Below are 14,268 nucleotides of genomic sequence, written 5' to 3'. Positions count from 1 at the left end.
ATAAGTATATTACATTGATATATCAGGCTACTAGGAATTAATACCAATCAAGGATGCCAGTAACATAAAATCCACGCATGAACATTTTAATGAAAAATAAAAATTAAAATGGATGAAAAAGAAAATCAAGTTATTCTACTGCCAAATTTCTGCAAATTTTTCACTTCAAAACTATGCTGGGATTTTAAATAGGTAATATATTCTTATTTTCCTTTACCATCTACTCCTCCAAAAAAACCCGAAATTACTTCCTTTAAAAACACATACCTCTTTCCTTGTTTACTTTGTTCAAGTAAGTCCACCTTCAACTTTATACATTCTTGTTGGGACTTCTGCAAACTATATTCCTTTTCAATCACCATTTTCTGACTCTGCTCTAATTTATCTTCTGCCTCTCTATAAAATAAAGGATATTTTCTAAAGGTTATTAAAGATATTATACCAGTATGCAAAAATAGTTCAACATTAGGAATTCTGTTAGTTTAAACCACCAAGAGAAATGAATATTTAATTAGAGAGGGAAAAAGGGCATACTTATCATTTACCAACTAAAAGTTTTAATAAGGATTAAAAGAACACTTCCAACAAATTATAAATATGAACTTATATATTATTTCATGGTCCGAGACTAAAGCATTACAATATAGTTTAGGGACTAGATAAGAATGACTTGTCACTACTAGATCCAATGATTTTTTCCTGACAGTTCCAAAAAAGCAAAAATAAAAATGTAGTAAGTATAAATACATGAAAAAGACAAACTTTTTTGCTAATATCATTAGCTACCTGGAAAATCCAAGAAAATCAAATGAAAAGTTATTAAACTTAATAAAAGAGTATGAAAAAGTCTAATTAAAATATAATTATATTACAGAAAACCAGTAGCCTTCCCATATACTATCAATGAACAAAACAAGAACAAATTCACAACCACAAATATAAAACATGTAGGAGTAAACATAAAATATGTATTAGAAAGAAAATTGCAAAATTCTGCTTGTCATGAAAGACAACTTCAGTGTACATCTGAATCGTCTGCAGGTCTTGTTAAAACGTAAGTATTCTCTATGATCAGTGTGGCTCAGTTGATTGAGTGTCATCCCACAAAGTGAAAGGTTGCCAGTTCAAGTCCAGAGCAGAGCACATACCCAGGCTGCAGGTTCGGTACCCCGTGTCTTCACCCCCCGCCCCAATTCAGGGCCAGTACAAAGGAGGCAATCAATGTTTCTCACAATAAACTTTCTCTCCATCTCTTTCTCCCTTCCTGCCACTCTCCCTAAAAATCAATAAATAAAAATCTTAACAAAAAAAAAAAAAAGTAAGATTTCTGGGTCCCACTTCTCACTGTTTGTGATTCAGTAAGTATGCAATATCACCAGAGATTTGGATGTCTTTTAATATTTTATTGATTATGCTATTAAAATTGTGCTGATTTTTATCCCTTTGCCTTCCCTCCAGCCCAGCACCAACTCCCTCAGGCAATCCCCACACCGTTGTTTATGTCCATGGGTCAAGTGTGTAAGTTCTTTGGCTATTCGATTTCCTATACTGTATTTTACACCCCCATGACTATTCTGTAACTACCAATTTGTACTTCTTAATCGCCTCACTTCTTCATCCACTCCCCTACACCCCGTGCCCATCTGGCATCCATCAAAACACTCTCCGTATCCATGATTCTTTGTTCTTTTGTTTGCTTAGTTTTTTAGATTCACTGGTTGATAGATTTGTACTTCTTGCTATATTATGGTTCATAGTTTTGCTCTTTTTCTTTTTCTTAAATAAGTCCCTTTAACATTTCATATAATGGTTTGGTGATGATAAACTGGTTTAGATTTTTGTCTGGGAAGCACTTTATCTGCCCTTCGATTCTAAATGGTATCTTTGCTGGGTAGAGCAATAGTAACTGTAGGTTCCTGCTTTTCATGACTTTGAATATTTCTTGCCAATCCCTTCTGAGAAATCAGCTGACAGTCTTATGGGAACTACCCTGTAGGTAACTAATTTCTTTTGCTACTTTTAAGATTCTCTCTTACCTTTAACCTTTGGCATTTTAATGTGTCTTGGAGTAGGCCTCTTTGCATCCATCTTGTTTGGGGCTCTCTGTGCTTCCTGGATGTGCACATCTATTTCCTTCACCAAACTAGGGAACTTTTCTTTCATTATTTTTCAAACAGATTTCCAATTTCTTGATCTTTCCCTTCTCCTTCTGGCATACCTATAATGCAAATGTTGGACCTCTTGAACTTGTCCCAGAGACTGCTTATACTATCCTCATTTTTTGGGTTTCTTTTTTCTTCTTATTGTTCTGACTGGTTGTTTTGCTCCCTTATGTTCCTAATCATTGATTTGATTTTTGGCTTCATCCACTCTGTTGTTTCCCTATAAATCGTTTATTTCAATAAGTGTATCCTTAATTTCTGACCGGATCTTTTTTATGCTGTTGAGGTCCTCACTAAGTTCCTTGAGCATCCTTATAACCAGTGCTTTGAACTTCGCATCTGATAGATTGCTTATCTCCATTTCTTTAGCTCTTTTTCCGGAGTTTTGATCTGTTCTTTCATTTGGGCCATGTTTCTCTGTCTCCTCGTTTTAGCAATCACCATGTTTGTTTCTATGTATTAGGAAGAGGTGCCTTGCCTCCGTGTCCTGATAGTGTGGCCTAATGTAATAGGCGTCCTGTAAGGTCCAGTGGCACAGCCTCTCCTATCACCCAAGCTGCGTACTTGAGGTGAGTCCATCATGTGGGCTGAGTATACTCTCTTCTTGCAGTTGAGCCTTGGTTGCTGTTGGCAGATCAAAGGGTGTCAATAAGCTGCAAAAATTGGCTGTGACTACTCGCCAACCTGCATCCTCCATGGAGGATCACCTGTGTAGGGGCAGGGTGGTGGGGCTCTGACATGGTCTGCAGATGTCCACTGGGTGTGCTGACCCTGGGGTTTCCTGGGTGGTACAGGCTAAATTCAGCCCCAACCTGTGTTTTTCCCAGGGTCACCCTGCCTGAGCTATAAAGCAATCTAAGATGGTTGCTACTTCTCTTGGGTTTGGAGATGCTATGCAAAGCAAATTGTGAATCTAGGCTGACTGCTGGGACTGGGGCTCACGGAGGTCAGCTGTTGCTTGAGAAGACTAACGAAGTTATGAAGCATGAGTGAAGACCAGTCATTCATATGGAAAAGCAGCTTGGGTGGGCCTGTAAGCTGAGTGGGGTGGAGTCTCTGGGAATCTCCAAGGTGGGTCAAACAGTTTAGCCAGGTTGATGGTGTCTCAAATACGGGACCAGCTTGCTGGATCTGTGTGGGGAGCATTTAAAAAAGGGACAATGGACTTTGCTCACCTTGATGCCAGACACTTCAGTTTCTCCCTGTATACCACTGGTGCCTCTGAAGCTGCTACCCCAGTGCTAGAGCTGTTAGGGAGTGAGTCTGAGTAGGTGAGTCTGTGTGTGAATTCGTTAAGAACTGTTTGGAGCTCCAGCAATTTCTGCTGATTCAGTACCCACTGATTTTTTGCAGCAAGAGTTGTAGGGACTTATCTTCTGGCCCTGGGAACCCTGAGCTGGGGAGCCTGATGTGGGGCTGGGTCTCCTCATTCACAAGATATCCCTCCCAAATTTTAATCTAGCACATGTGGGTGAGGGACCAGCCCATTCCACGTCTGCACCCCTCCTACCTATCTCAATGGATATGGTTTAATTCCATAGTTGTCAGACTTCCATTCAACTTGATTTCTGATGGTTCTGAGTAATGGTTGTTCTATATTTTAGTTGTAATTTTGCTGTGGTTGTGTGAAGAGGCAAAGCATGTCTGCCTGTGCCATCTTGACTTGATACTCCAGATTTGCGTTTCGAACAAGTTCCTAAATGATGCTAATACTGCTGGTTCCAGAACTACACTTTGAGAAACATTAAAATGGAGTAATGTGCTATTTAGTATGTATATATTTCTCATTTCAAAGCAAAGAGGATAAATTATAAATGTTCTGATTCCTTGCATTTTATTTCTTGAATTCCCATTGTAGTACTGGGTATATATTACTATGTAGGGCAAGAAATGAACTAGTTCACACTTAATAAAAGCATGTAAATAAGCATCTAGACTTAGATTTAGTCTTTTTTTCTTTTTGTCCCAATATACTGCATGCATCCTGTAGCCAAGAGTTACGATGGACTGAACACATATTCAACACATTCTAACATAGTCTATGGCTCATTATAGATCTATTAGAGTAGAGAATAAGATGTAACAAGATATATCAAAAGGTAGTAGTAGGAAATACAAATTTTAAAGCTATAAAAATTATACTGGCACTTCCAGCCAAGATGGAGGTGTAGACAGACATGCTGCGTCTCCCTCCACAACTAAGAAGGAATACAACTACCTCAAAACTAGAAACAACCAGAAGTTCCAGAAAATCAAACTGCATGGAAGTCCAGCAAACAGAGATATAAAGAAGAAATACTCATCCAGACAGGTAGGAGGGGTGGAGAAGGGGCAGCAGCAGCGGTGGCAGCGGCAGGCCGGCAGAAAGTGCAGTCACATGTTTTAAAGTCAGGAGGGACACGTGGGAAGCGTTCCCAGCTCCTCACCGGACCTAGCAGATCACCATCCCAGCACTGGGAAAAATCAAGCCTCATTGCTTTGGACTGTGTAGACCAGTGGGGGTTGGGGCGGAGGAAAAAACTGCTGGTCTCTCAGCAGAGTCCACTTGTTTAAAGAGCCCCCACAGTCCTAGAACGTCTGCAGACCCACCCACTCTGGGAATAACGACCAGGGAAGCAGCTAGAGGGGTGCCAGTCTGGTGCAGAAGTGGGAGAGGTGCCTGGAAAAGGGGCGGGTGTTGGACTGGCGGCATTGTTCCCTCGCAGACCCCTCCCCCACATACAGCACCACAATGTGGTGAAACAGTAGGCCCTGTACTGACGAATCCCTAAGGCTCCGCCCCTTACAACATAACAGGAGCAACAGATCTACCTGGGATGTGGAGGTAAACAAACACAGGAGCCTGTCAGAATGAGGAGACAAAGAAGTATGTCCCAAAAGGGGGAACGGATCAAGGATCCAGTGGGATAACTAAGCGATGAGGAGATAGCCAACCTAACAGATGAGGAGACAGACAACCTAACAGACTCAGAATTTAAAACACTGGTGATAAAGATGCTCACAGGCTTGACAGATATGTTTGAGTATGGCAAATGCATAAGAGAAGAAGTGAAGGCTATGCTAAGTGAAATGAAGGAAAATACACACAAAACCAATGGTGATGGGAAGGAAATCGGGGTTCAAATCAATGATTTGGAACATAAGGAAGAAAAAAAACAGTCAACCAGTGCACAATGAGGAAGCAAGAATTGAAAAAGATGAGGAAAACTTCCCAAATTTTGTGAAGGAGATGAACATACAGCTTTGGGAAGCATGGAGGGTATCGGGCGAGCTGGACCCAGAGGTGAACACACCAGGAAGCTTCATGATTGAAATGCCAAAGGTGAAAGATAGAGAGTCCTGGGGGCAGTAAGAGAGGCAAAGAGTTGCCTAGACGGGGGTGCCTACAGGACTATCAGCTGATATCTCAGAGGACACTTTGCAGGCAGAAAGGGACTGGCAAGCAGTATTCAATGTGATGAAAGGCAACCTGCAACCAGGATTACTCTATCCAGCAAGGCTATCATTTGGAATGAAAGGGCAGATGAAGGGCTTCCCAGACAAGGTAAAGCTAAAGGAGTTCATCATCACCAAGCCATTATTATATGAAATGTCAAAGGGACTGACTTAAGAAAAAGAAGATCAAAACTATGAACACTAAAATGACAACAAACTCACAAGTATCAACAACTGAATCTAAAAAATAAAAATAAAATCCAACTAAGAAACCAGAATAGGATCAGAATCACAGGTAAGGAGATCATCTAGAGGGGTATCAGCTGGGAGGGGAGAGGGGGAAAAATGGGGATATGGTGCAGCGATTAAGAAGCATAATCGATTGGTACAAAATAGACAGGGGTAAGTTAAGAATAATATAGGAAAGGGTGAAGCCAAAGAACTTATATGTACGACCCATGGACATGAACTAAGCGGAGTGGGATTGCTGGAGGGAAGGAGGGTACTGGCAGAGGAGAGCAAAGGGGGGAAAAAATGGAACTACTGTAACAACATAATCAATAAAATATAATTTTAAAAAAATAAAAAATAAAAATTATACTTACCTCAAAACTTTATCTTGAGCTGAAACTTCTGCTTCCAAATTTATAATCTGTTCTTCTAAGATTGGGACATTGGCTGCCTGTTGTTGAGTAGATTCAAGCACAGAAACCTAAAACAAACAAGATATTTCCTAAATGGTGGAACTGGGTGAGATTTCTGCCTGTTCTTTTTCTATTTTTAAAGTTTTCTTTAAAAAAGTTTTCAACAAATATTATTTTAAAAAGAAAAAAAAAAAGTTTTATTTCCTCTGTATAATAAAACCACACAGATTGGTAATCTTAAGGTTTTAAGAAGTTCTGACTTACCTAAATGCACAGACTATATAAGTTTCCCTGAATCATTTTCAGATACTAAATTCATATAAAATTGATTCTATCACACAATGATATTATAATAAAAATTATACATAAATTATATTAAAGCAATATAAGGAATATTTTCCAATTATAAGTTTTTATGTGATTATAATGATTTTCTCTGGCATATTCACCACGTCAAGAAACATACTTTTGCTTTTGCCTGTGTTAACTCAAAGTGGACAGATTCTATTTTAGTCATTAAAGAATGATTCTGTGACACCAAACATGCATTTTGTTGTCTAAGTTTATTAAGTTTCTCTCGAAGACTTCTGATCTCCTGATCCATGGGAGTAGATGATGAAAAAAATATCTGAAAAATGAAAAAGATCAATCAATTTTTTATTAGTTCATTAAGCATTACATATAATTAATGGAAAATGATGAACAGTTATTTATAAAATAATGAATAGCTTAAAAATGAGTTAATATATTTAGTAAGTGTTGGTGAGTTGACACTAAAAATCAGTACTCTCTTCGCCACTGCTGGTGGACATATACATAAATAAGCACAGCTTGAAACTTTGGAAAAGTTCTTAGTATTACCCAGTAAGCTGAACACACTAAGATGAAAGAGTTTTACTTCTGGGTATAAATATGACAGAAAATTTTATATTTTTGCACCTGAAGATATAAAAATATTCATAGCTACATTGTCCGTAAGAGACAATTAATGGAAACAGCCCAAAGGTCCACCAACAATAAAATGAATAGTAGATAAAATATTCTTTAAACAGTATATATATTTCTATTACACTTTTTTGAATATATATTTTACAATTATTTTTTAAATTTTCTTGAGGGTTGAGGTTTTCAAAACATGATTTAATTATTTTCAATAATATATTATGCAATTCAAAAGTCAAAACTATATAAAGTACACCAAGAAGTCTCATTCCCATCTTTAGTAGTTACATAACCAGTTTTATAAGTTTCTCCTTTATAAATTTCTAAACAACACTCATACAGAAAAAAAAAAAAAGGAAACAGATTATATAGGAATTATTAACTTATAATCTTAATCAAACCTAGCCTTCTAGTGTTTCCACATGCATATACAAGCAATACAAATTATCCATGCCACACTTCCTTATGCAAAAACTAGCATACTATATATAGTCAGCCCTCCATATCTACTGTTTCCGCACCCATAAATTCAACAATCATGGATCAAAAATATTTGGAAAAGGACTTCTGGTCAGGATGGCAGCCTCCTCACACAACCACATCAAAATTACAACTGAAATAAAGAAAAATCATCACCCAGACCCATCAAAAATTAAGTTCAATGGAAGTCCGACAACTCCACAATAAAGAAACCACGTTGATCCAGAATGGTAGGAGGGGCACAGATGTGGAACGGACTGGTCCCACTTCCACGTGGAGTGGTAAAAATGGGGAGAGAATTCTCGGGAATGAGGAGTCCCAGCCCCTCCAGGCACCTCAAACCAAAGTTCCAGTGTCAGGAAGTTAAGTCCCCATAACTCCTGATTGCAAAAACCAGCACGAACTGAGTTGGTGGAAGACACTGCTGGAGTCCCAAGCAGTTCCTCTTAAAGAACCCACACACAGACTTACTCATTCCCTCTGAGCTCCAGAACTGAGGTAGCAGCTTGAAAAGCACCAGTGGTATAAAGGGAAGAGCTGAAGTGTCTGGCATGAAGGTGAAAGCTGGGGGACAGCTTTCTCCCAGACAGAAAGATGGGCAGAAGTCACTTCCCCCTTTCTAAGCCCTTTCACTACACAGTCTCAGAGCCACAGAGCCGGCAGGTGGGTGCCATAACTGAGAATCCATCAAGTTGCACCTTAACAGCATAAAAAAGATCCAGTCAAGAATGATGGATACACTAATTGAAATAAAGAACAATTTACAGGGAAACAACAGTAGAGTGAATGAAGCCGAGAATCAAATCAATGATTAGCAACATAAGAAAGCAAAAACAAACTATCAGAACAAGAAGAAAAAACAAACCAAAAAAAAAAAAAGAGGATCGTATAAGCAGCCTCTGGGACAACTTCAAGAGGTCCAATATCTGGATCACAGGGGTGCCAGAAGAAAAGAGCAAGAAATTGGAAATCTGTTTGAAAAATAATGAAAGAAAAGTCCCCTAATTTGGTAAAGGAAATAAGACACGCAAGTCCAGTAAGCACAGAGAGCCCCAAACAAGATGGATGCAAAGAGGTCCACTCCAAGACACATCATAATTAAAATGGCAAAAGTTAAAAGAAATACAGAATCTTAAAAGCAGCAAAAAAAGTTAGTTACCTACAGGGTAGTTCCCATAAGAATGTCAGTTGATTTCTTAAAATAAACTTTGCAGGCTAGAAGGGATTGGCAAGAGATATTCAAAGTCATGGAAAGCAGGGACCTACAGTCAAGAGTCCTCTACTCAGCAAAGCTATCATTTAGAATCTAAGGGCAGATAAAGAGCTTCCCAGACAAGAAAAAAACTAAAGGAGTTCATCACCAAACTATTATTATATGAAATGTTAAAGGGACTTATTTAAGAAAAAGAAGATCAAAACTATGAACAATAAAATGGCAATAAATACATTGTCTATCAACAATGGACTCTAAAAAACAAGCTAAGCAAACAGGAATAGAGACAGGATCAGGGATACAGAGTGTTTTGATGGATGCCAGATGGGCATGGGTTTGGGAGAAAGGTGAAGAGGTGAGGGGATTAAGAAGTACAAATAGGTAGTTGCAGAATACCCACAGGGATGTAAAGTGCAGTAAAGGAAATGGAGTAGACACAGAACTTATACACATGACCCATGGACATGAACAGTGAGGAGGGAATTGCCTGAGCGAGTGCAGGGGGCACGGGGAAGCTCAGTGGAGGGAGGAAAAGAGGTAAAAATTGGGACTGTAATAGCATAATCAATAAAATATAAATACATATATTTGGAAAAAAAGTTACCTGGTTGCTAACATGTACTATGTAGTTAGGCCTACAATGTTTGTGTCTGTACTGAATATGTAGACTTTTTTTGTCATTATTCCCTAAACAATACAACTATTACACAGCATTTGCATTGTACTAGGTATTATAAATAATCTAGAGATTATATAAAGTACATGGAAGGATGTGCATAAATTAAGTGCAAATATTATCAATTTATATAAGGGACACGAGCATCTTCCAATTTTGGTATCTGCAGGGTATCCTGAAATCAATCCACTAAGGATTCCAAGGGATGACTGTATATCATTCTGTACTTAGCATTTTTTGATTAAATGATATATACTGGCAATATGTCCACAATCAACTCAGTGATTCTTTTATTTCATCAGCTGCAGTGTCCATTGCATGTTTATTCAACCAACACCCTTTTACTGAACGCTTGAGAGCATTTCTAATCTGTTAAGAGAAACAGTGCCTCATTTTTTTGTACTTATGCACATGTAACTATAGGCTAATTTTTTAGAAATGGGATTTCCGAGTCAAGGGTAGACACATTTATGATTTTGGCAAATATTACCAAATGCCTCTCCATATTGGTTATATGATTTTGCATTCCTACCAGCAATGTATTGTATAAGAGGACATATTTCCCCCTAATTCCATCAAGAAAAACAGTATCAAACATCTGTATGTTTAACAATCTGTTGGGTAGGAAACAGTACCTAAATAATAGTTCCATTGTGAATTTCTATGATTATGAATGAGACTAAACATCTGTTTATTTGTTTGGAGATCATTTTAATTTCCTTTTCCATACATGTCTTTTACCTGTTTTTCTATTGGGTTGTTAATCTTTTCTTCTTTTTAGGAGCTCTTTACATTTTAAAGAGTTTGGTCCTTTGTCTTTAATAGGCATTACCAATATTTTCCCCCCTCCAATTTGTCATCAGTCTTTTAATTTGGTTAGGGTAAAACAAAATGATTTCAACTAGGGCATAAATATGATGAAAAAACAATCAGCTATTTGAATTAGGATACAAATCAAATTTCCCAGAATGATAATCTTTGTAGACATGGAATTTGAATTCATTTTCCACAATGTTGGCTCAGTCACATTGCCTCATTAAGCAGCTCCTTACATAAAGAAAACCTCTCAATTGTTGGCTTTCTGAAGTAGTAAGAGCAAATTTTTATCAAAAAAGCTCATGATGTGCATATGCAACCATATGTATATATTTGTGCCAACACTGGGGTAATAAAGAACAGGAAGAAGAGTGGAAAGGGACATAAAAGGGTTAAGTAAGAAAGTGGGGTAAACATTGCGAGACAGATAATATGACTAAATAAAAAAAAAGGTAGAGAGAAAATTCCAGACCAGAGAAGATATCTAAGATCACCCACAAAATTTAGGGATAACGAAAGAATAAGTGCCATGCTATTACACAGCACTTTGATCCAGGGTAAAGAGTAAGTATATTTTAGCCACTTAATAAATACTTGATTGCCTACTACATACATGGTATAGTGCTAAAATCAAGACAGATATTATTTATTTGAGAAAACAAGAATTTAATTTCAAAAAGCAATAAATATAAAAAAATTTTTAAAATGACACACCAAATTAACTACTTTCTTCTTAAGATGAAACAAGAACCATTCTATTTAAATTTAAATTCAATGAGTCTTGAGCACTGTAGTAAAAGACTATGGAAAACATGCATAAGGCATTTAAAGAAAAAAGTCAAAGAAAAAAGTATCTTAAGTAGGTCAAAACTTAAACCACTTTTAAGTAGAGAGGTCTAAAAACAATAACCTTATCTCGTGGCTGTTTTTGAAAATCAGTACTGCTATTGGGCATTTTACAAACATTTTTATAAGGTGAGTAATTCAAAAGTCCAAGATGGCTAGGCTGAGAAAGATCTTCCAGAATCAGCCTTTCAGATCTTGAGGGATTAGAGGCATAATCGGAATTTTCACTTGGACTAACACTGAAGGAAAAAGAAAAAAATGTATTTTAGTTCTTAGTTTATGAATTCAATCCAAATTTCTATACATTAAGAAAAGCACCTGAGATGCTGCTGGAAATCAGATTCACACTTAACAAACTTAAGGCAAATGCTTCAACCAAAATTTTAAATAAATCATAATTAATTTTAAACTAGCAATCTATGTATTTCTAGTACTTCTATCCTAGAATTACTTAAGTTTCAAAAAGCAGTCATAAAAATAGATGAATAAATCCCAAAATATGTAGTTCATATTGTTTTAATAAGGTGCTTTCTTAATTTGTAAGTAATTCTCTAATATTTCTATTTTTTCCTAAACTGAGTTATATTCAAAATTATGACATTATTTTCTATTCTAGAGACATATTAGAGACACAATAATAAAATTCATATTTTACATTCATAAATTAAAGTCATACTCTGTATTCTCTGACTTTCCTTACATACCTGGATAACTCTTCCCCTAAACTCTGCAAACTCCATTCTGTTATCTTCAGTTCATGTCTTAAGGACGCAACATTTGCAAGCAAACTTTCTTCTTCATTGTCTTTCTTAAAGTAGTTTGATGAATTAGGTTCCATTTCTTAAAAAAAGAAATGAATTTTTAGTACCTTGCCGAAAGAACCCATTGTGTCAAGTCAAAATACTCTCACACTAATAAGAGTTTAACTCATTATTTTTCTATTTCAAATGTTGTGAAAACTTTAATGGTGACTTCAAAAAAACAAACAAACAAACAAACAAACAACAAAAAAAGAACAGTTAACCACTCCTTTGCAGTGTAAAGCCATAGTGGAAAGTTCTACAGAATTCCAATAAATCAATTTTTCATTATAACCAGGGTCTAGTTATTATAGTTTCCCTTTTCTAAGCACATTTAACCTTTCAAACAATTGTGTGAAGTATGTATTTTTATTCCATGTTAAAGATGAAGAAAATAAGACAAATTAAATAATATACTCAAGGTCACACAAACTGTAAATGTTGGAACCAAGATTTGAACCTAAATCCTCAGGATCCAAAGACATTTTAATTGAAACACTGCAATTTTCTTATTATAGATCAATTCCAGTATGAGGTGTCTGAATTTACATAATCACATTTCAGGCTCTGGACATCTGATGAAATTGGCATCATTACAGTCATTCATATTTTCTTAAAGGCAGTTTATTATCAGATAGATTATCCCCTTCTCCCATTCATAATGGTTATAAAATTTAAAAAGCACACACATTCACATCACAACTACAGAGACCAAAATGACCTTTTGCAGGTAAACGCACATAAATATATTCTTCATCTGAAATGCATCGCTAGGGTTGTGAATATCTTGGCACAGAAAAATCATGATAAAGGGCCACAATTTATTAAAATACATATTTATTATTAATACAATTAATGAAGGCTTTATAATCTCTACTACTCCTCTTTCTGCATAATCTTAAAATTACATTCCTTTTAAGTTACATTTGCCATGTAGCATCTCTCTTTCATCACCCTTCTAGAATTCTGACCACATCTCAAACTCCAAATGGCTTGGAGTCCTGTGAATTATGTTCAGGACTGTAACACACTTACAGAAGTTCAATATTTTCAGTGAATAGATGATTACTAAACGGCCCTTCCTTCCCCTCATTCATCTAAAATAGTATGACATATTATTCTCAGATGTGAGGAGAAAGATTAAAGAAAACTCTTACCTTATTGGAAGAAACTATGGCAAGAAATTAAGAGATACTGTGTAATCTTAAGAGAAAATGTTTCTATCCTCTTTCCCCTTTTGTTTCCACAAATTTGTTTCTGCTTAAGTGAGAGGACTCTTCCAAACAAAGTCAATGGATCAGGTACCCATTTTGCTTTATCTTTTCGACATCTCTACTTTCCTGCAGGATGGTGGCGGAAAAGAAAAAGGGTAAAGAAAATTTGGGTAAATTCTAAAGTGTCGTTCGATATTATGGTCCAACGTCTTTCGCGTATTTTAATATAAAAATTCTGTAACCCTTCTAAAGTATCAACGAATACATTTGATAGTCACTTTTTTTCATAGTGGACCATCTATTGTCAAATGAAGATTCCTCCTCCCTTCAGTAGTCATAAAAGTCTATCTTCATTGCTTGTACATGTGGGAAAGCACATGCTATCTACAGGCCGTAACGTCATCCTTGGTTCTAATAACGCGTCTGTAACTGTTCAAACGCACACCCATCGCAACGAAGAACAAGTGCTCTTTATACCCTCCGTATGTAATAGGATGGGCTGTAGTCGAAAAAGATTCCTGATCAAGAACGCTCAACTGGACAAAATTGAACCTATGTTCATCCGAAGAATGGGGCAAATTTGACATCTTCCTCTCCATTTTTCCTCAACTAAAATACAACCCGGCAGAGCAGCGTGCGCAGCAGAGGAGAATCAGACAAAAAGCTCCGAGGATGCCTAGAGCGAACGGAACAAAACTCCCCAAGGTAGGCCTGTTTCTTCCCACAAAGAAGCAGTCGCTCACTACCCTAGTCCTAGTTGGCAGAGACCCACCCGTAGACAGCGCCCGCAGCGCTCTTCTCTGCATTCGGAAGCCTCAGACCCTCTCGTGGGCTCCGGGCGTGGAAACAGCAGACACAATACACAGGGAACCAGCGAACTCCGCCTGCGGAGAGTTCGAACCGCCGCGGGAACCGTTAAGAACGCACTTCTCCGGACGCAGCACCGCCCCATCCACCGCCCCGCTCAGTGTGGGCGGGGCGACGCAGGATGCGCGGGGACTGTTGGGGATCTGGTCTGAGTCCGAGCCGGCTCTCTCGGA

At 37.4% G+C, this 14,268-nt stretch overlaps 1 protein-coding gene across 1 annotated transcript in view; it reads right to left on the bottom strand.

Moving 5' to 3' along the window:
* CCDC18 (coiled-coil domain containing 18) overlaps positions 1 to 14,205 on the bottom strand; it is a 118,638-nt gene extending 104,433 nt beyond the window's left edge. Inside the window, exons 1-7 of the mRNA XM_090269744.1 lie at positions 14,001 to 14,205; positions 13,172 to 13,354; positions 11,919 to 12,054; positions 11,279 to 11,453; positions 6,708 to 6,869; positions 6,203 to 6,309; positions 268 to 396 (exon numbers count right to left, since the gene is read on the bottom strand). Of these exons, the coding sequence (XP_090125870.1) occupies positions 268 to 396; positions 6,203 to 6,309; positions 6,708 to 6,869; positions 11,279 to 11,453; positions 11,919 to 12,052 (707 nt within the window). The 5' untranslated portion in view covers positions 12,053 to 12,054; positions 13,172 to 13,354; positions 14,001 to 14,205. The remainder of the gene's footprint in view (positions 1 to 267; positions 397 to 6,202; positions 6,310 to 6,707; positions 6,870 to 11,278; positions 11,454 to 11,918; positions 12,055 to 13,171; positions 13,355 to 14,000) is intronic.
* Positions 14,206 to 14,268: the final 63 nt, after the last annotated feature.

The sequence above is a fragment of the Furipterus horrens genome, unplaced genomic scaffold (genome assembly GCF_987537825.1).
Source record: "Furipterus horrens unplaced genomic scaffold, mFurHor1.1.pri manual_scaffold_3, whole genome shotgun sequence".
Taxonomy (NCBI): Eukaryota; Metazoa; Chordata; class Mammalia; order Chiroptera; family Furipteridae; genus Furipterus; species Furipterus horrens.
The sequence above is the reverse complement of the archived record's forward strand: the minus strand, read 5'-3'. Positions and strand labels throughout refer to the sequence as shown.